This window comes from Equus quagga, chromosome 8, assembly GCF_021613505.1.
Source record: "Equus quagga isolate Etosha38 chromosome 8, UCLA_HA_Equagga_1.0, whole genome shotgun sequence".
NCBI classification, from domain to species: Eukaryota; Metazoa; Chordata; class Mammalia; order Perissodactyla; family Equidae; genus Equus; species Equus quagga.
In genome coordinates, this window is record NC_060274.1 from 78401396 (window position 1) to 78414951 (window position 13556).

A 13556-nucleotide genomic window follows, 5' to 3' on the forward strand; every position below is an offset into this window, starting at 1 on the left:
TACGTACATCTTTTATACACAACTTTGCTTGCTTCTGTAGGATAAATTCCTAGAGGGGAATTGCTAGGTTCAATAGATGCAGTTTGTGGTTTTAAAATATGCCTGCAAATGCTTTGATGCCCTTCTTACTCACAGGTGGAGTCTGAGTCCTCTCTCCTTGAATCTGGGTGGGCTTAGGGCTGCTTCAGCTAATAGAGTACAGTACAGTGCGGTAGAGTGAGGCTGAGTAACTTCCGGGGCTAAGTCTTAAAGGCCCACTTTTCCATCAAATTTGACATGTTTTGTTTCTAAGAGTTCTATGTAGATTAAGCAATTAGTCTTATATATGTGCCTCATTTTGCTTATTCTGTCGTTTGTCTTTTAAATGTATATATGGTACATGTTTGTTTGTTTATAACTTTGTAATTTTAACGTTAGATTAATCAGTGTTTTCCTTTATGGATTTGAGTTTTCTTGTAAATTTAGGAAAGCATTTTTTTCTCCAAGATGAGAAAACTCTTCACTAGAAGCAGTTGGGGCTCAATTGGGCAACAAATAAGAGAATCTCCAAGAACAATTCCTTGAGCGTCTCACATCGCTGAGTCCCGACTAGCTCGTAATCCCCTGACAGACCCCTGCTTTCCCGTTTTTCACGTCCCCCTGCGCTCACCCTGAGGCTTCCTGCCCCAGAATCACGAGATGAGTGCAATCCGGACTCTATTCCAGGCAAGAAGGAAGAGGACGAAAACACGGGGGCTCTCTGTATCAGGAAACCAAAGCTTCTCCCCAAACCTTAAGCTGCCATCTAACTGGCCACAAGTGTGTCATATGCCACCTCCACCTATCGGGGAGGCTGGGGAAGTGAATATTTGATCTTGTCACATGGGCTTTTTGAATAAAATCGCAAGTGGATTTTGAAATAGCAGCGTCAGCCATTCCAGGCCCGGCATGCTTTTGTGTTTATGTTTAAAACTATAGTTTGTCTGGAATATGTTTGATATTATATGTGGTAAAGAGTGAGCTCAGAGGTTTCAGGTTGCTTTCATCCAAAAAGATGCATTTTTATCTCAATATCATGTACTTCTTCCTTACTGATTTAAAGTACTACCTTTATTATATGACAAATAGCCATATTAATTGGGTCTATTTCTGGATCCCCTGTTCTCTTTTCTTGATCAGTCTTTCTGCTGCTGATCCCAGCTTTGTACTCTGTACATTATTAAAGCTTTATTATCCACCGCTGTATCTAATATCTAATTGCTCTTTCTTATCTAGTTTGTGTGTGTGTGTGTGTGTTCTCATATGTTTATATGTCTGGATAAACAGCAGAATCATTTTGTCAAATTCCAAACACATTTCATTTTTATTGAAATCATGATGAAAGCTTATTTTATATTAGGGAGAATTTAATCTTTATGACATAAAGTCGTGTATTGTTTTGTAGAAGGAATATTTCTTTCATAAAGTTTTCTGGTGGTGTGTTGTTTGTAGTACATGGGAGAGCTCCTGATTTTTAATTTTATAACCAGCGACCTTCCTGCCTCTCTGATAGTTTCTATTAGTTGGTTGGTATCATGTAGCCTGCAGGTAATGATATTCGTCATATTCTATTTATCTGCTCTCCTCCCTCATTGCATTGGTAAATCTACAGGAGAGTGTTAAATAATTATGGTGATAGTACGAATTTGTCTTGATTTTTGCATTAATGAGGGTATTTCTAATGTTTTACTATCATGTCTTATGTTGGCTTTTGATTCAGGATATGTCTCTTGTCCAGGAAGTATCTACCTATTAAATTCCTTTTCAGCATCTATGGAGATAGTGATATGGTTTTTCTCCTTGAACTTGCTAATATTCATATAGTGCAGATAGATGTACAGGAGTTTTCAGTTTTTACTTTGTTCAATCCATCAGTCTCTTCCTTTATGTGTTTCCTTTGATTTCTGTGCTTAGGCAGGCCTCACTGAAACCGAGATCAGTTCTGTATTCATCTCCGTTGTTGTCTAGTCCTTTTCATACTCTCATTGTTTTGTATTTACCTTAGTACAAGCTAGAATTTACTTTGGAGTTAGATATGAATCATTTTCCCCCACTGTCACGGGATTACTAATTGAATAGTCTTCTTTCCTGCTAAAATGTGTAGGAGGAGCTTTTTTGTTTTTTGATTTTTAATGCTAAGGAGGAATAGGATCTCTATCAAATACTCCTAATCCTTCTTGGCCTTGTCACTAAGTTTGCTGCATCATCAGAAAGGTTAGTGGTCAGCGTCTTGCCCTGAGGGAGAAATAATACGGCAAAGAAATGGATCACCTTTTACAAGAAAATGGCAGCTTCTTTTTCTTCATCCGTATATATTACCTTCAAATCCTTGAAAATTTTTTTAAAGAATTCTAGATTGCTCTCTGTTAGTTTCATACATTGTGATATCCACCAGCATGTACTGAAGACTCAATTTCTGATAAGCTGATATTTCCTTTGCATATGTTCCTAGCTGGGCAACATGGGAAGCTAAATGTGTTGCAAGGGTTGGTGAGCACACCTGGCAGGTCAAGCTAAATGATGTGGAGTTGCCACCCCATTACCCATGCTCACCACCCAAAGCCAGTTCCCATTTGAAATGCAAGGGCGGTGAGAACCTGTTGGTGTGCAAAATGTGACCTCTGAATCCCACAGGGCAGTTCCGTTTAATGATGATCAGATGTGTGTCCTTGGATTGCCTGAAATAAGCCAATGGATAAATGCCAATTGTCTTCTCTGCTTCACATTTGTATATGTGCATCTTTTCCTGTGTAATTCTCTTCTTACAACTAGAGTATAGTACTTTGATCTTCTCTCCTGTTGACTTTAGTGAACCCCAAAACTTTTCTTTCTTGCCTTTCTTCCTGGCCATCCGATGCCATAGGGAAAAAGAGCACCTGATATGTGTAGCAGCCCCTGATTCTTGCCCAAAATTTTAGATATCTGTCTTGTTATCTATCTATGTATTTAAGGATGTGTGTGTATATATCTTGTATATATATTTTCTTCATGTGGTTCTGTATTTTTAAATATATATATATATACACATATAGAGAGAGAGATCCATTTCTGATTATATAAGAAATATATGTTCATTGTAGAGAATTTGAAAATACAGAATCATATAAAGAAAATAAAAACTATGCTTAGTTGTGTTGCCTATAGGTAACTACTGAAACATATTGATATATTTCCTTCCAGTTTCCTATGCTTCAGATATTTTTCGGAAGAGAGATGTATTTTATTATATATGTTCTTCTATGGATCCCTTTGTGTTATCTTCTTCCTTTATCTTGGCCTGTTCTCTTATTATGGGTTTCTATAATTTTCTTTCCTTACAGCCTTTTGAGAGTGTGAGCAAGTTTTTATCCTTTTCTTCAGGTTCTTATATGAAATTAACTTCAGTGGAATTATCTTCCTTTCAATCTGCTGGACACTTCTTTATTTTTCTTAGTTTTATAGTATTTTTTCTTCAGGCCCAATATAGGCTTTTCATCTTCTTCTTCTTTCTTGGATGGAAGAGGGAGCAATTCATATTCGGAGTTTGGCAACGGACAGTATGGGTGATTTTCTCTTGGCTCATACTACAACATGTCTAGGGAACTTGATAGCTCAACAGAGATGCTGAGCAACACTCATTCTGAGCATCAGATTAACACCGTAGCACAGCATAAGCTGAAAGACTTAGTACTCACACAAGTCATTTCCATGATATATCTTTGATCTTGTGTAAAAAACTTAACTACTCACCTGTCCAGTAAAAAGTCAGATGTTGCAAAACCTCACCCTTCCGTGATTGTTAAGTCAAGTCTCTTCAGATCTGCCTCTGGTTGATGGGCAGAGCACCCGGCTTCGTCTCCCTTACGTGGATGCCTGTCTAGGATGGCTTTATCATTGAGTGATGCTGTCTTCTCTCCCTCCTGCCCCTCATTCTGACCCTTGCTCTCATGGAGAACAAGAAACACTCCAAAGGCTGGCTTGCACATTGCCAGTTCCAGGCTTGTGTCAGTCTCGGCCCTGCCAACAACGTTCTGCTTATTAGGACCACACCTCTCTGAATACAGTGCTATATCTCTTGCCCTTGCAGTTTTTGATATTATTTGATCTAAGTAGAATTAAAAAAAACTTCAGAGAAAGACAAAAGTTGTGACCTTGTATTTTTTATCTGAGGTTCACTGTCTTCAAAATTTCTTAAAACAGCGAAACCTCAAAAAAATAGGACACAGATATTAATATTTTATTCTGTCTAGAAGAATTTTTTTAACTGCCATCTGTTTACTCATTCATCTGTCCATTCAGCATTCAGCAAATATTTATTGAGTGCCTGTGATGTGCTAGGCCCTGGGAGTATGATAATGAGTAGGAGCCAGCACCTGCTCACCTGGAGCCCACCTCATTGTTGGGAAGACAAGCATCTACCGCCATATCATACAAGCAGTATAAAATTACAGCCGTGTATATGAGAGATAAGGGGTGTATAAGAGAACAGAACACAGGGCTGTAAAGCTTTCATTGAGGAAAAAATGATTAGGAAGCATCTCAAAGAGTGAGTAGAAGTCATCTCCCTTGTTGTTTATTATAAAAGAAAATTTTAACACCAAAAATGAAGGGCTTAATCCCAGAATAAAGGACATCCCTTTAAATGGAATAAACTTTGCATTTTGAACAGCATGTTCATATTTTTCACATTTTGTGTACATTCACATCTGGGGTTTGCCGGCACAGTATGGGCCTTGTTCTTGCAACTGCACGTGTGTGTAGAGTTACCACATAGCAGGGATGCTGACTGCTCTCCTAGCAGAGCAGCACAGATCATAAGCCCCAAACTTTGCATGACCTGGTTCAAATATGGACCTATTCCGTAGGGAATAAGGCATCTGATTTCCTGTTTTGAAAAACAACAACAATACTATTATATGAGGTTCTGGGGCTGCCGGCTGGCCTGGAGAGCAGTGTGTGGGCAGCGTATGCCCTGAGGACAGGGCAGCTAAGATGAGAGGACCTACTCGTCATCTGTACATAGGAGTGTATAGTAGAGAATACGGAGTGGGAATTATAACTCCTGCTGTCTTCTCTCCTCAGGAATGGATTTGCTCTTTGCTATCTATTGGGATTCCACATACCTTTTCTTTATGAAATGAAGAGTTTGTTTAAAAAAAGAAAAAAATAAATATAAGAACCAAAACTCCCCAATGTGAAACAATACCTCTAGTAAAAATCTGTGCTGACCAATATTCACAAGTAAAAGGTTGTGAGAATGATTTCATTGTGTGTTAGCTAAAAAGAAAATAAACATAAAAATGTATTGAATGTGTATATGTTGAAGATGCTGTTGGATCTCATCAAAATAATTGAAATTAAAGGTTGTTAGATGGAGGGATGGTAGAGGAGGATGTAAGGATGATAAAGAGACACTAAAACAGTCAAACTTGGGAAAGTTTCTACTCTAAACCTCCATTCCTGTGAGGATTCTGTCTGTAAGATCTTATCATTATTGAAAAATACTGAGACTTTTGAGGATAAATGCAAGTGTAAGTTATGGATAGAAGCTTCTGAGGTAAATATGTGGGACGGTTACTTCTGAGAGTAACTATATCAACTGTAAAGAAATGCAGAGTGACGGTAGCGATTCAGATTTCCATTACAAGAGGAAATGGACTGAGTCCTCTCAGTGATACAAATAAATATGTACTTACGATGGGATCTTATCTAAAAGAAATTGAGACAGATTACAAAGCACAGTGAAAAGTGGGTTATTGCACATGAGTCATAACACCTGGGTAGGGGTAAAAAAAGAATAGAAAATTCTATGGTATGGATTTCAAAAGTAAGTTCCTGACATCCAAATGTTAGAGCTGTAGGAAAGACATAGATGGTGATTTCAGGGCTTGCTTTTCACTTGTGAGAATTTGCTTTTAGAAAAGAGCACAGCTGTCTCAGTCATTTTTAACTTTATTTTCTTAGCTGACTTTTCTTTCTAGTCCACTGCTGGGAACTAACTTAAGCCAATTTGATCATTTGCAATTGTCAGGAACTATTGGAGGGGGATATATTTCAGTGACCTTCTGTCCTTAGAGGTAGATAACACCTATTCAGGTGGGAGGGGAGAGTTCTCCCCAAATCTCCCAACCCAAGGTGTGCTTCAAGAAAAGCAAGTCTTAGGGGCCAGCCTGGTGGTGCATCGGTTAATTTCGCACGTTCTGCTTTGGCGGCCCAGGGTTCGCTGGTTCGGATCCCGGGTGCAGACATGGCACCGCTTGGCAAGCCATGCTGTGGTAGGCATCCCACATATAAAGTAGAGGAAGACAGGCACAGATGTTAGCTCAGGGCCAGTCTTCCTCAACAAAAGAGGAGGATTGGCAGCAGATGTTAGCTCAAGGCTCATCTTCGTCAAAAAAAAAAAAAAGAAAAGAAAAGCAAGTCTTAGACTGATCGCTGCTACACATAAAGTTTATATGTAGCATAACTTAAAATGAGTCTTAAAGTCTTAAAACTTCCTCTGTAAGCTTATTGCAGTCCCAGGAACCTGACTAGCCCTTACTGAAAGGTCATTTGGGACAGATATGGCGATATTCTGATGGTAGGATTCAGCTGGTCTTCTCATCAGAATCACATAAAAAGACAGAATCTTGCCTTAAGCTGTTTATCACAGGACTGGTCAAAATCCAAAGTGTAAAGAACCAAGGGTATAATTACTGGGATACTTCAATATCTAAATTTTCCTATTCTTTTCATATGATGATGGAGATGCAAGTACACTATTTCTATTTTTCTCAGATATTTTGAACACTACTCTTTTCATCAACGAAAAATTATCTTCAGTATTCATGATGCTGACTAACCAACCATTTGTGTTGTTGAGAGAAGTTAGCTAAGAACTCAGGAAGCTGACTTTGCTGTGTGAACTTTTATTAGAGTATGTGAAATGCTGGTTAAGAATCCCTAGCCTGTGTAGTTTCTATAGGTGTATTTCAGATATTAACCAATGCCTCAAAGGTATAAAGTGAGTATTGATGTGTGTATCATACTAGACTGAGGTATTTCAAAGGTAAGTTATACAGGGCCAGATGGCTTGACTGGTGAATTCTACCAAATATTTAAAGAAGAATTAATATCAATTCTTCTCAAAGTCTTCCCAAAAAATGGAAGAGATGGGAACACTCGTTCTACCTGGCCAGCATTACCCTGAAACCAAAGGCAGACAAGGATGCCACAAGAGAAGAAAATTACAGGCCAATATACCTGTTACATAGATGCAAAAACCTTCAATAAAATATAACAAACTGAATTCCCCAAAATACATTAGAAGGATCATACACCATGATCAAATGGGCTTTATTCCAGGGATGCAAGGATAGTTCAACATCCGCAAATCAAACAGTATGAATCACCACATTAACAAAATGAACCACACGATCATCTCAATAGATACAGAGAAAGCAGTCAATAAAAATTATGTAAGCATCTCAATAGATGTAGAAAAGACATTTGACAAAATAAAACATCCATTTATGATAAAAACTCTCAATAAAGTGGGTTAGAGGGAATGTACCTCTACATAATAAAGGCTATATATAACAAGCCCACAGCTAACATCATACTCAGTGGTGAAAAGCTGAAAGCTTTTCCTCAAAGATCAGGAACAAGACAGAGATGTCCACTCTCAAAACTTTTATTCAACATAATACTGGAAGTTGCAGCCAGAGCAAATAGGCAAGTAAAAGAAATAAAAGGCATCTGAATCAGAAAGAAGTAAAACTCTCTCTATTTGCAGATGACCTGATCTTATATAAAGAAAACCCTGAAGACTCCACTAAAAGTCTGTTAGAACTAATAAATTTAGTAGTGTTGCACGATACAAAATCAATATACAAAAGTCTGTTGAATTTCTATACATTAATAACTATCAAATTAAAACAGTTTCATTTACAATAGCATCAAAAAGAATAAAATACTTAGGAATAAATTTAACTAAGGAGGTGAAAGATCTATACAGTGAAAACTACAAGAGAATGATGCAAGAAATTGAATAAGACAAATAAATGGAAAGACATCCCGTGTTCATGGATTGGAAGAATTGATATTGTTTACATGTCCATACTACCCAATAAAATCCTACCAAAATTCCAATGGCTTTTTCACAGAAATAGAAAAAACAGTTCTAAAATTTGTATTGGGGCTGGCCCAGTGGCACATCGGTTAAGTCTGCATGGTCCACTTCAGAGGCCCAGGGTTCACCCGTTTGGATCCCGGGTGTGGACCTACGCACCACTTGTCAAGCCATGCTGTAACAGGCATCCCACATGTAAAGTAGAGGAAGATGGGCATGGATGTTAGCTCAGGGCCAGTCTTCCTCAGCAAAAAGAGGAGGATTGGCAGCAGATGTTAGTTCAGGGCTAATCTTCCTGAAAAATAAAAATTGTATGGAATTAACAAAAGACCCCAATAGCCAAAGCAATCTTGAGAAAGAAGAATAAATCTGGAGGTACTTGTTGATTTAAAACTATATTACAAAGCTATAGTAACCAAAAAAGTATGGTATTGACTTAAAAACAGATACATAGATCAATGGAGCAGAATAGAGAGCCCAGAAATAAACCCATGCATATATGGTCAATTAATTTTCAACCAAGCAGCCAAAAATATACAATGGGAAAAAAATAGTCTCTTCAATAAACGGTGTTGAGAAAACTGGATAGCCACATGTAAAAGAGTGAAACTGGACCCCTATCTTACACTATAACAAAAATCAACTCAACTGGATTAAAGACTTGACTGTAAGACCTGAAACCATAGAACTCCTAGAGGAAAATGTAGGGGGTAAGCTCCTTAACGGGGTTTTGGTGAGGATTTTTTGGATTTGACACCAAAGGCAAAGGCAACAAAAGCAAAAATAAATGAGATTATATCAAAGTATAAAGCTTCTGCTCGGCAAAAGAAACCATCAACAAAATGAAAAGGCAACCTATGGAATGAGAGAAAATATTAGCAAACCATGTATCTAATAAGACATTAATATCCAAAATATACAAGGAACTCATATAACTCAACAGCAAAAAAAACAAACCAATTGAAAAATGAGCAAAGGAATTGAATAGACATTTTTCAAAGACATACAAATGTTCAAAGACATACAAAAGGTACCTGAAAAGGCGCTCAGCTAATCGTCAGGGAAATGCAAATCAAAACCACAATGAGATCTCACCTCACATCTTTTAGAACGGCTATTATCAAAAAGACAAGAAATAAATGCTGGCGTGGATGTGGAGAAAAGGGAACCCTTGTGCACTATTGGTAGGAATGCAAACTGATATAGACACTATGCAAAACAGTATGGAGGTTCCTCAAGAAAACTGTCTTACTGTATGATCCAGCAATCCCATTTCTGGTTATATATCCAAAGGAAACAAAACCATTATCTTGAAGAGGTATTTGCACTCCCGTATTCATAGCATCATTATTCACAGTAGCCAAGGTATAGAAACAACCTAAGTGTCCATCAATGGATAAATGGATCAAGAAGATGTGAGATATTATATACACACACACACACAAAAATACAATGGAATATTATTCAGCCTTAAAAAAGAAGGAAATCCTGTCATTTGCAACAACATGAATGAACCTGGAGGGAATTATGCTAAGTTGAAATAAGGCAGACAGAAAAAGACAAGTACTACATGGTATTGCTTATATGTGGAATCTAAAAAATAAAAAAATCAAACTCATAGAGGGTAGAAAAGTGGTTGCCAGTGGGTAGGAAATGGGGGAAATAGGGGAAGATTGGTAAAAGGGTATAAACTTTCAGTTATAACATGAATGAGTTCTGAGGGCCTAATGTACAGCCTGGTGACTATGGTTGATAACACTGTTGTATAATTGAAATTTGCTAAGAGAATAGAGCTTAAATGTTCTCACCAAAAAAAAATTATACATATATATATATATATATATATACGTATATATATATATATATATATATGGTGTGGCAGATTTAATTGACTCAATAAGGGGAATCTTTTCACAGTGTATATGGGTATAAAATCATCACATTGTACACTTTAAATATTTTACATTTTTCAGTTATACCTCAATAAAGCTGAAAAATTATGGACATCGTAACTCTCTTTTTTTCAATTGTCTTTTTATTTATTATAAATCTCTGCTATGTTAATCTCTCATGAAATTAAGTGAAATTTAATAGGAAAATTATGCAGGATGATTTCCCCCACAGTAATATTGCTTGAGGCAACAACTTGAGTTTACTCCAGGTTATCTATAAAATGTGGAGACTATTTTAGAAAAGAAGAGAATAACTGACAGTTTCCAGACATTAGCATGGGCTCTTGGAAAAATCTCACAGGAGACTACTACCAAGGTGAGCTGGATGGCAGGAGATATTCTGTGGTAGATTTCTGGCAAAACTAGAAATTATCGAACAGTGGATTGGGTCAATAATTGCGCTCCCCAAGGCTAGTGTAATACCGTCCTTTCCCTTCTTAGGAAGTACTAAGGAACATATTAGATGTATTATAGATACAATGTAGATATAGGTGTATATAGATATGATAACGATGTATATTAGATGATAGAATTTAGGTTATTGAAGATTATCTAATTTCTTTAAAATTCTCTACATTCTCCATTTTACTCTGTGTGTAGATAGAGTCTTAGATTCTATGAGTATTTCACCAACTGCAGACACATTGAAAATGTAAATATTTCATTTAAGCGTTCCCACAGGAAATTTAAAGCTATTGGTTATAGCTGTGGATGTTGGAATCACCTGGAGGCCTTGTTGAAAACACAAATTCCCAAGCCCCATCCAGAGTTTCTGATTCCTTATGTCTGGAGTGGGTCCAAGACTGCATTTCTGACCAGCTCTTAACAGTTCTTTGGGACCTACCAGCCTCCCCCTACCTACCCTCCGTGGGAAATTTACATGGCATTGGGAGAGGATCCTATTGAAGCCATAGTAAATAACATAGGAAAAAATGTCCTAACCATAAAATTGTAGGAAAAAAAATCTTTAAAGGAGCATTCTCTATTATCTTTCAATAAGTAATGAAAGCATATCATTAAATTAACTCAGAGAAAGTATTTTTTTCCTGAGACTAAACATACGTGGTTCAGATACTTTGTTTTCTAACATATCCTTAAGACCTGATGGTGTGCCATTAACAAGTGTAGAAATATAAGTGTAGAAGTGATGGAAATGTTTAGCATCTCAAAGGATGCTTTTTTTTCTCACCGCCTTTTGTTACAGTTATGTATAAATGAGGTTTCTAAAATTGTCACTAATGAGAAATGTTGGGTGTGGAAAAAAAAACAACTTCTAGGACAGAAAGGAGAAATAGTCAAGTATAGGGAGAAAAGAAGGTTGGTAGGAGAAACGTAAGAACCGAGACATAAGTGAAAATTATGCATTGTAACTGAGGCTTGTTAACTTAGCACATGCAATATTAGGGCAATTATTCACTTTGTAACTAGTCTCTTAAATATAATGAATAAATGATCAGCTTATACATTGTTAATAAAACATTTTAAATATTAGGGTTTATCTGTCTTGAGTTGTTGAAGAGCCATAGTATATAAAATAAACATAGTAAAAGTACCTGTTAAATGAGATATTATATGGCTTCACATATGCTGGAGATTTTTATGATGTGAATTTTTTAAATGCTGTGGGGAAAAAAATCGTATCTTTCAAAAAATGATTTTATTAATTGCCTGATCTCAAAGTGTTCAAGGCTTAGTTGAGAGAGCTGCAAAGCTGTGTTTTATATCAAGTCCCAGCCATTTCTAAGAAAGAGGAAACCAAGACTCTCATTCTCAGACCTTAACCCAGCTGGCGTTACTCCCCCCACTGCCCTCGAGTCCACAAGGACTTGGGACTCCCTAAACACCTCCTTTGTACCAGCTCTGCACACAGCCCTGTGCAGCTCAGAGACGCCCAGAAAGGATGCCCACACCCACGTGACTTGTGACGTCCTGCTCCCCTCCTGAGCTTCTGCGACACGCTGTCACAGCCACACTCAGGCACTACTGACAGAAAGAATCCTTGCGTCACTAAAAAGAGCCTGGAAACAGACTCAGATTTAAATTAACTCTTAAATCATTAAATACTTAAATAAAATTTTAGATTTAAGCAGAAACTTACAAATTTCTTATCAAGAGCATGTATAAATTGAATTTTTTACTCTTTTAAAAATGTGAAGAACTGCAGGGAAGGTATTTTATTTTACATGGAAACGAAGTAAACAGTCAATATGATAAAACATTTTTTATAAGTATATTACACAGTTTTATTGAGCCGAATGAATTACAGAGTGGAAGGAGAGAAGATGAAAGTATTGGTATTATTTTATCATGGTGACTTGGTTTTTACTTTTATTTCTTATTGTTATACTGTTACTTGTGTAAAGGAAAAGGATAAATTTCCCACTATTAGTGGTAATCATCAAAAATGTTCAAAAAGAGAGGGGGAGATTTTAAGGGAGGCGCTCAGCGGTGTTTCCGTGTGTTTGGTGGGGCGGCCACTTGGGGCAGATTTCTTCTTTGATGAGCAAGGAGGTTAATGTTGCTTCCACTCTGCGGTGCTGGAGGATGGTTTCATGTCACGGTTGGCTGCGCTACTTTCTCACATTGTCTAGGATTGCAGTGTAATTCTTTGCTCGCTCAACATCCTCCTGTTCTGCCCTGCCCCCATGTCTCCGCAGATCATTCTGTGTTTCTCTCCGGTTGGTCACACGCTGAGAGTTAGAGCTCGGAAGTTCCCAGCCATAGTTAACTGCACGGCTATTGACTGGTTTCACGCATGGCCACAGGAGGCTCTGGTCTCAGTCAGCAGGAGGTTCATTGAGGAAACCAAAGGAATTGAGGTATGCCATGTCAGCCTCTGAATCACACACACACTCTCACACTCACACTCACTCTAGGCAAAAGTCCTCAATAGGTAAGTAATTTCCAAAATACACCTCCTATCAGGAAGTTGTGTTTGTTTAAAATGATAAGATCGTCTTTGTTAGTTTACATTCTTAGGAACATGATGGCTGAACTTTTTGCACCAGGTTGAGATATGTGTGCACACACGCACATACACACTCACACACAGCACATGAGCGTGTTCTCACTCGTGCACTGACTCACCAGAAGGCAGCATCATTGCTTACTTGAATCATAATAGGGCTTACTGAATCTCAAGCCTTTAAATGTGCAAGTAAAAACAGAAACAGAAAAGTACCCGCCCATAGCCATGCAATGCTGGATCTTAACAAAGCAATGCAATTCATTGTGATTTTTCTCATTACAGTATTGAAAATCAGCCCCCATAAATTCAGCCGTCCCCCAGGTCAAATAATGTATCCACTTTGTTTTATGAGTTTATGTTTTATAGGTTATGTTTGTCATTTGATTATGTTGATATTTGCATCCCCTATTACATTTTAAAATGGTTGCATGAAACCAAAAAAAGCAGAAAACCTTCAAGTGTTCACATTCAAAGGGAAAAGGAATGTAAATATGAAGGTGTCATTCAGACTGCCTCGAATGCAGTTTTG

At 37.5% G+C, this 13556-nt stretch overlaps 1 protein-coding gene across 6 annotated transcripts in view; it reads left to right on the forward strand.

The window, feature by feature from the left end:
- DNAH11 (dynein axonemal heavy chain 11) overlaps positions 1–13556 on the forward strand; it is a 295116-nt gene that overhangs the window by 168870 nt on the left and 112690 nt on the right. For all 6 annotated transcript variants that reach the window (XR_006889759.1, XM_046669559.1, XM_046669561.1 and 3 more), the window contains exon 55: positions 12717–12878. Coding sequence is in view for 5 of the 6 variants with exons in the window: in XM_046669559.1 (XP_046525515.1) it covers positions 12717–12878 (162 nt within the window). In the remaining variant the exon portion in view is untranslated. The remainder of the gene's footprint in view (positions 1–12716; positions 12879–13556) is intronic.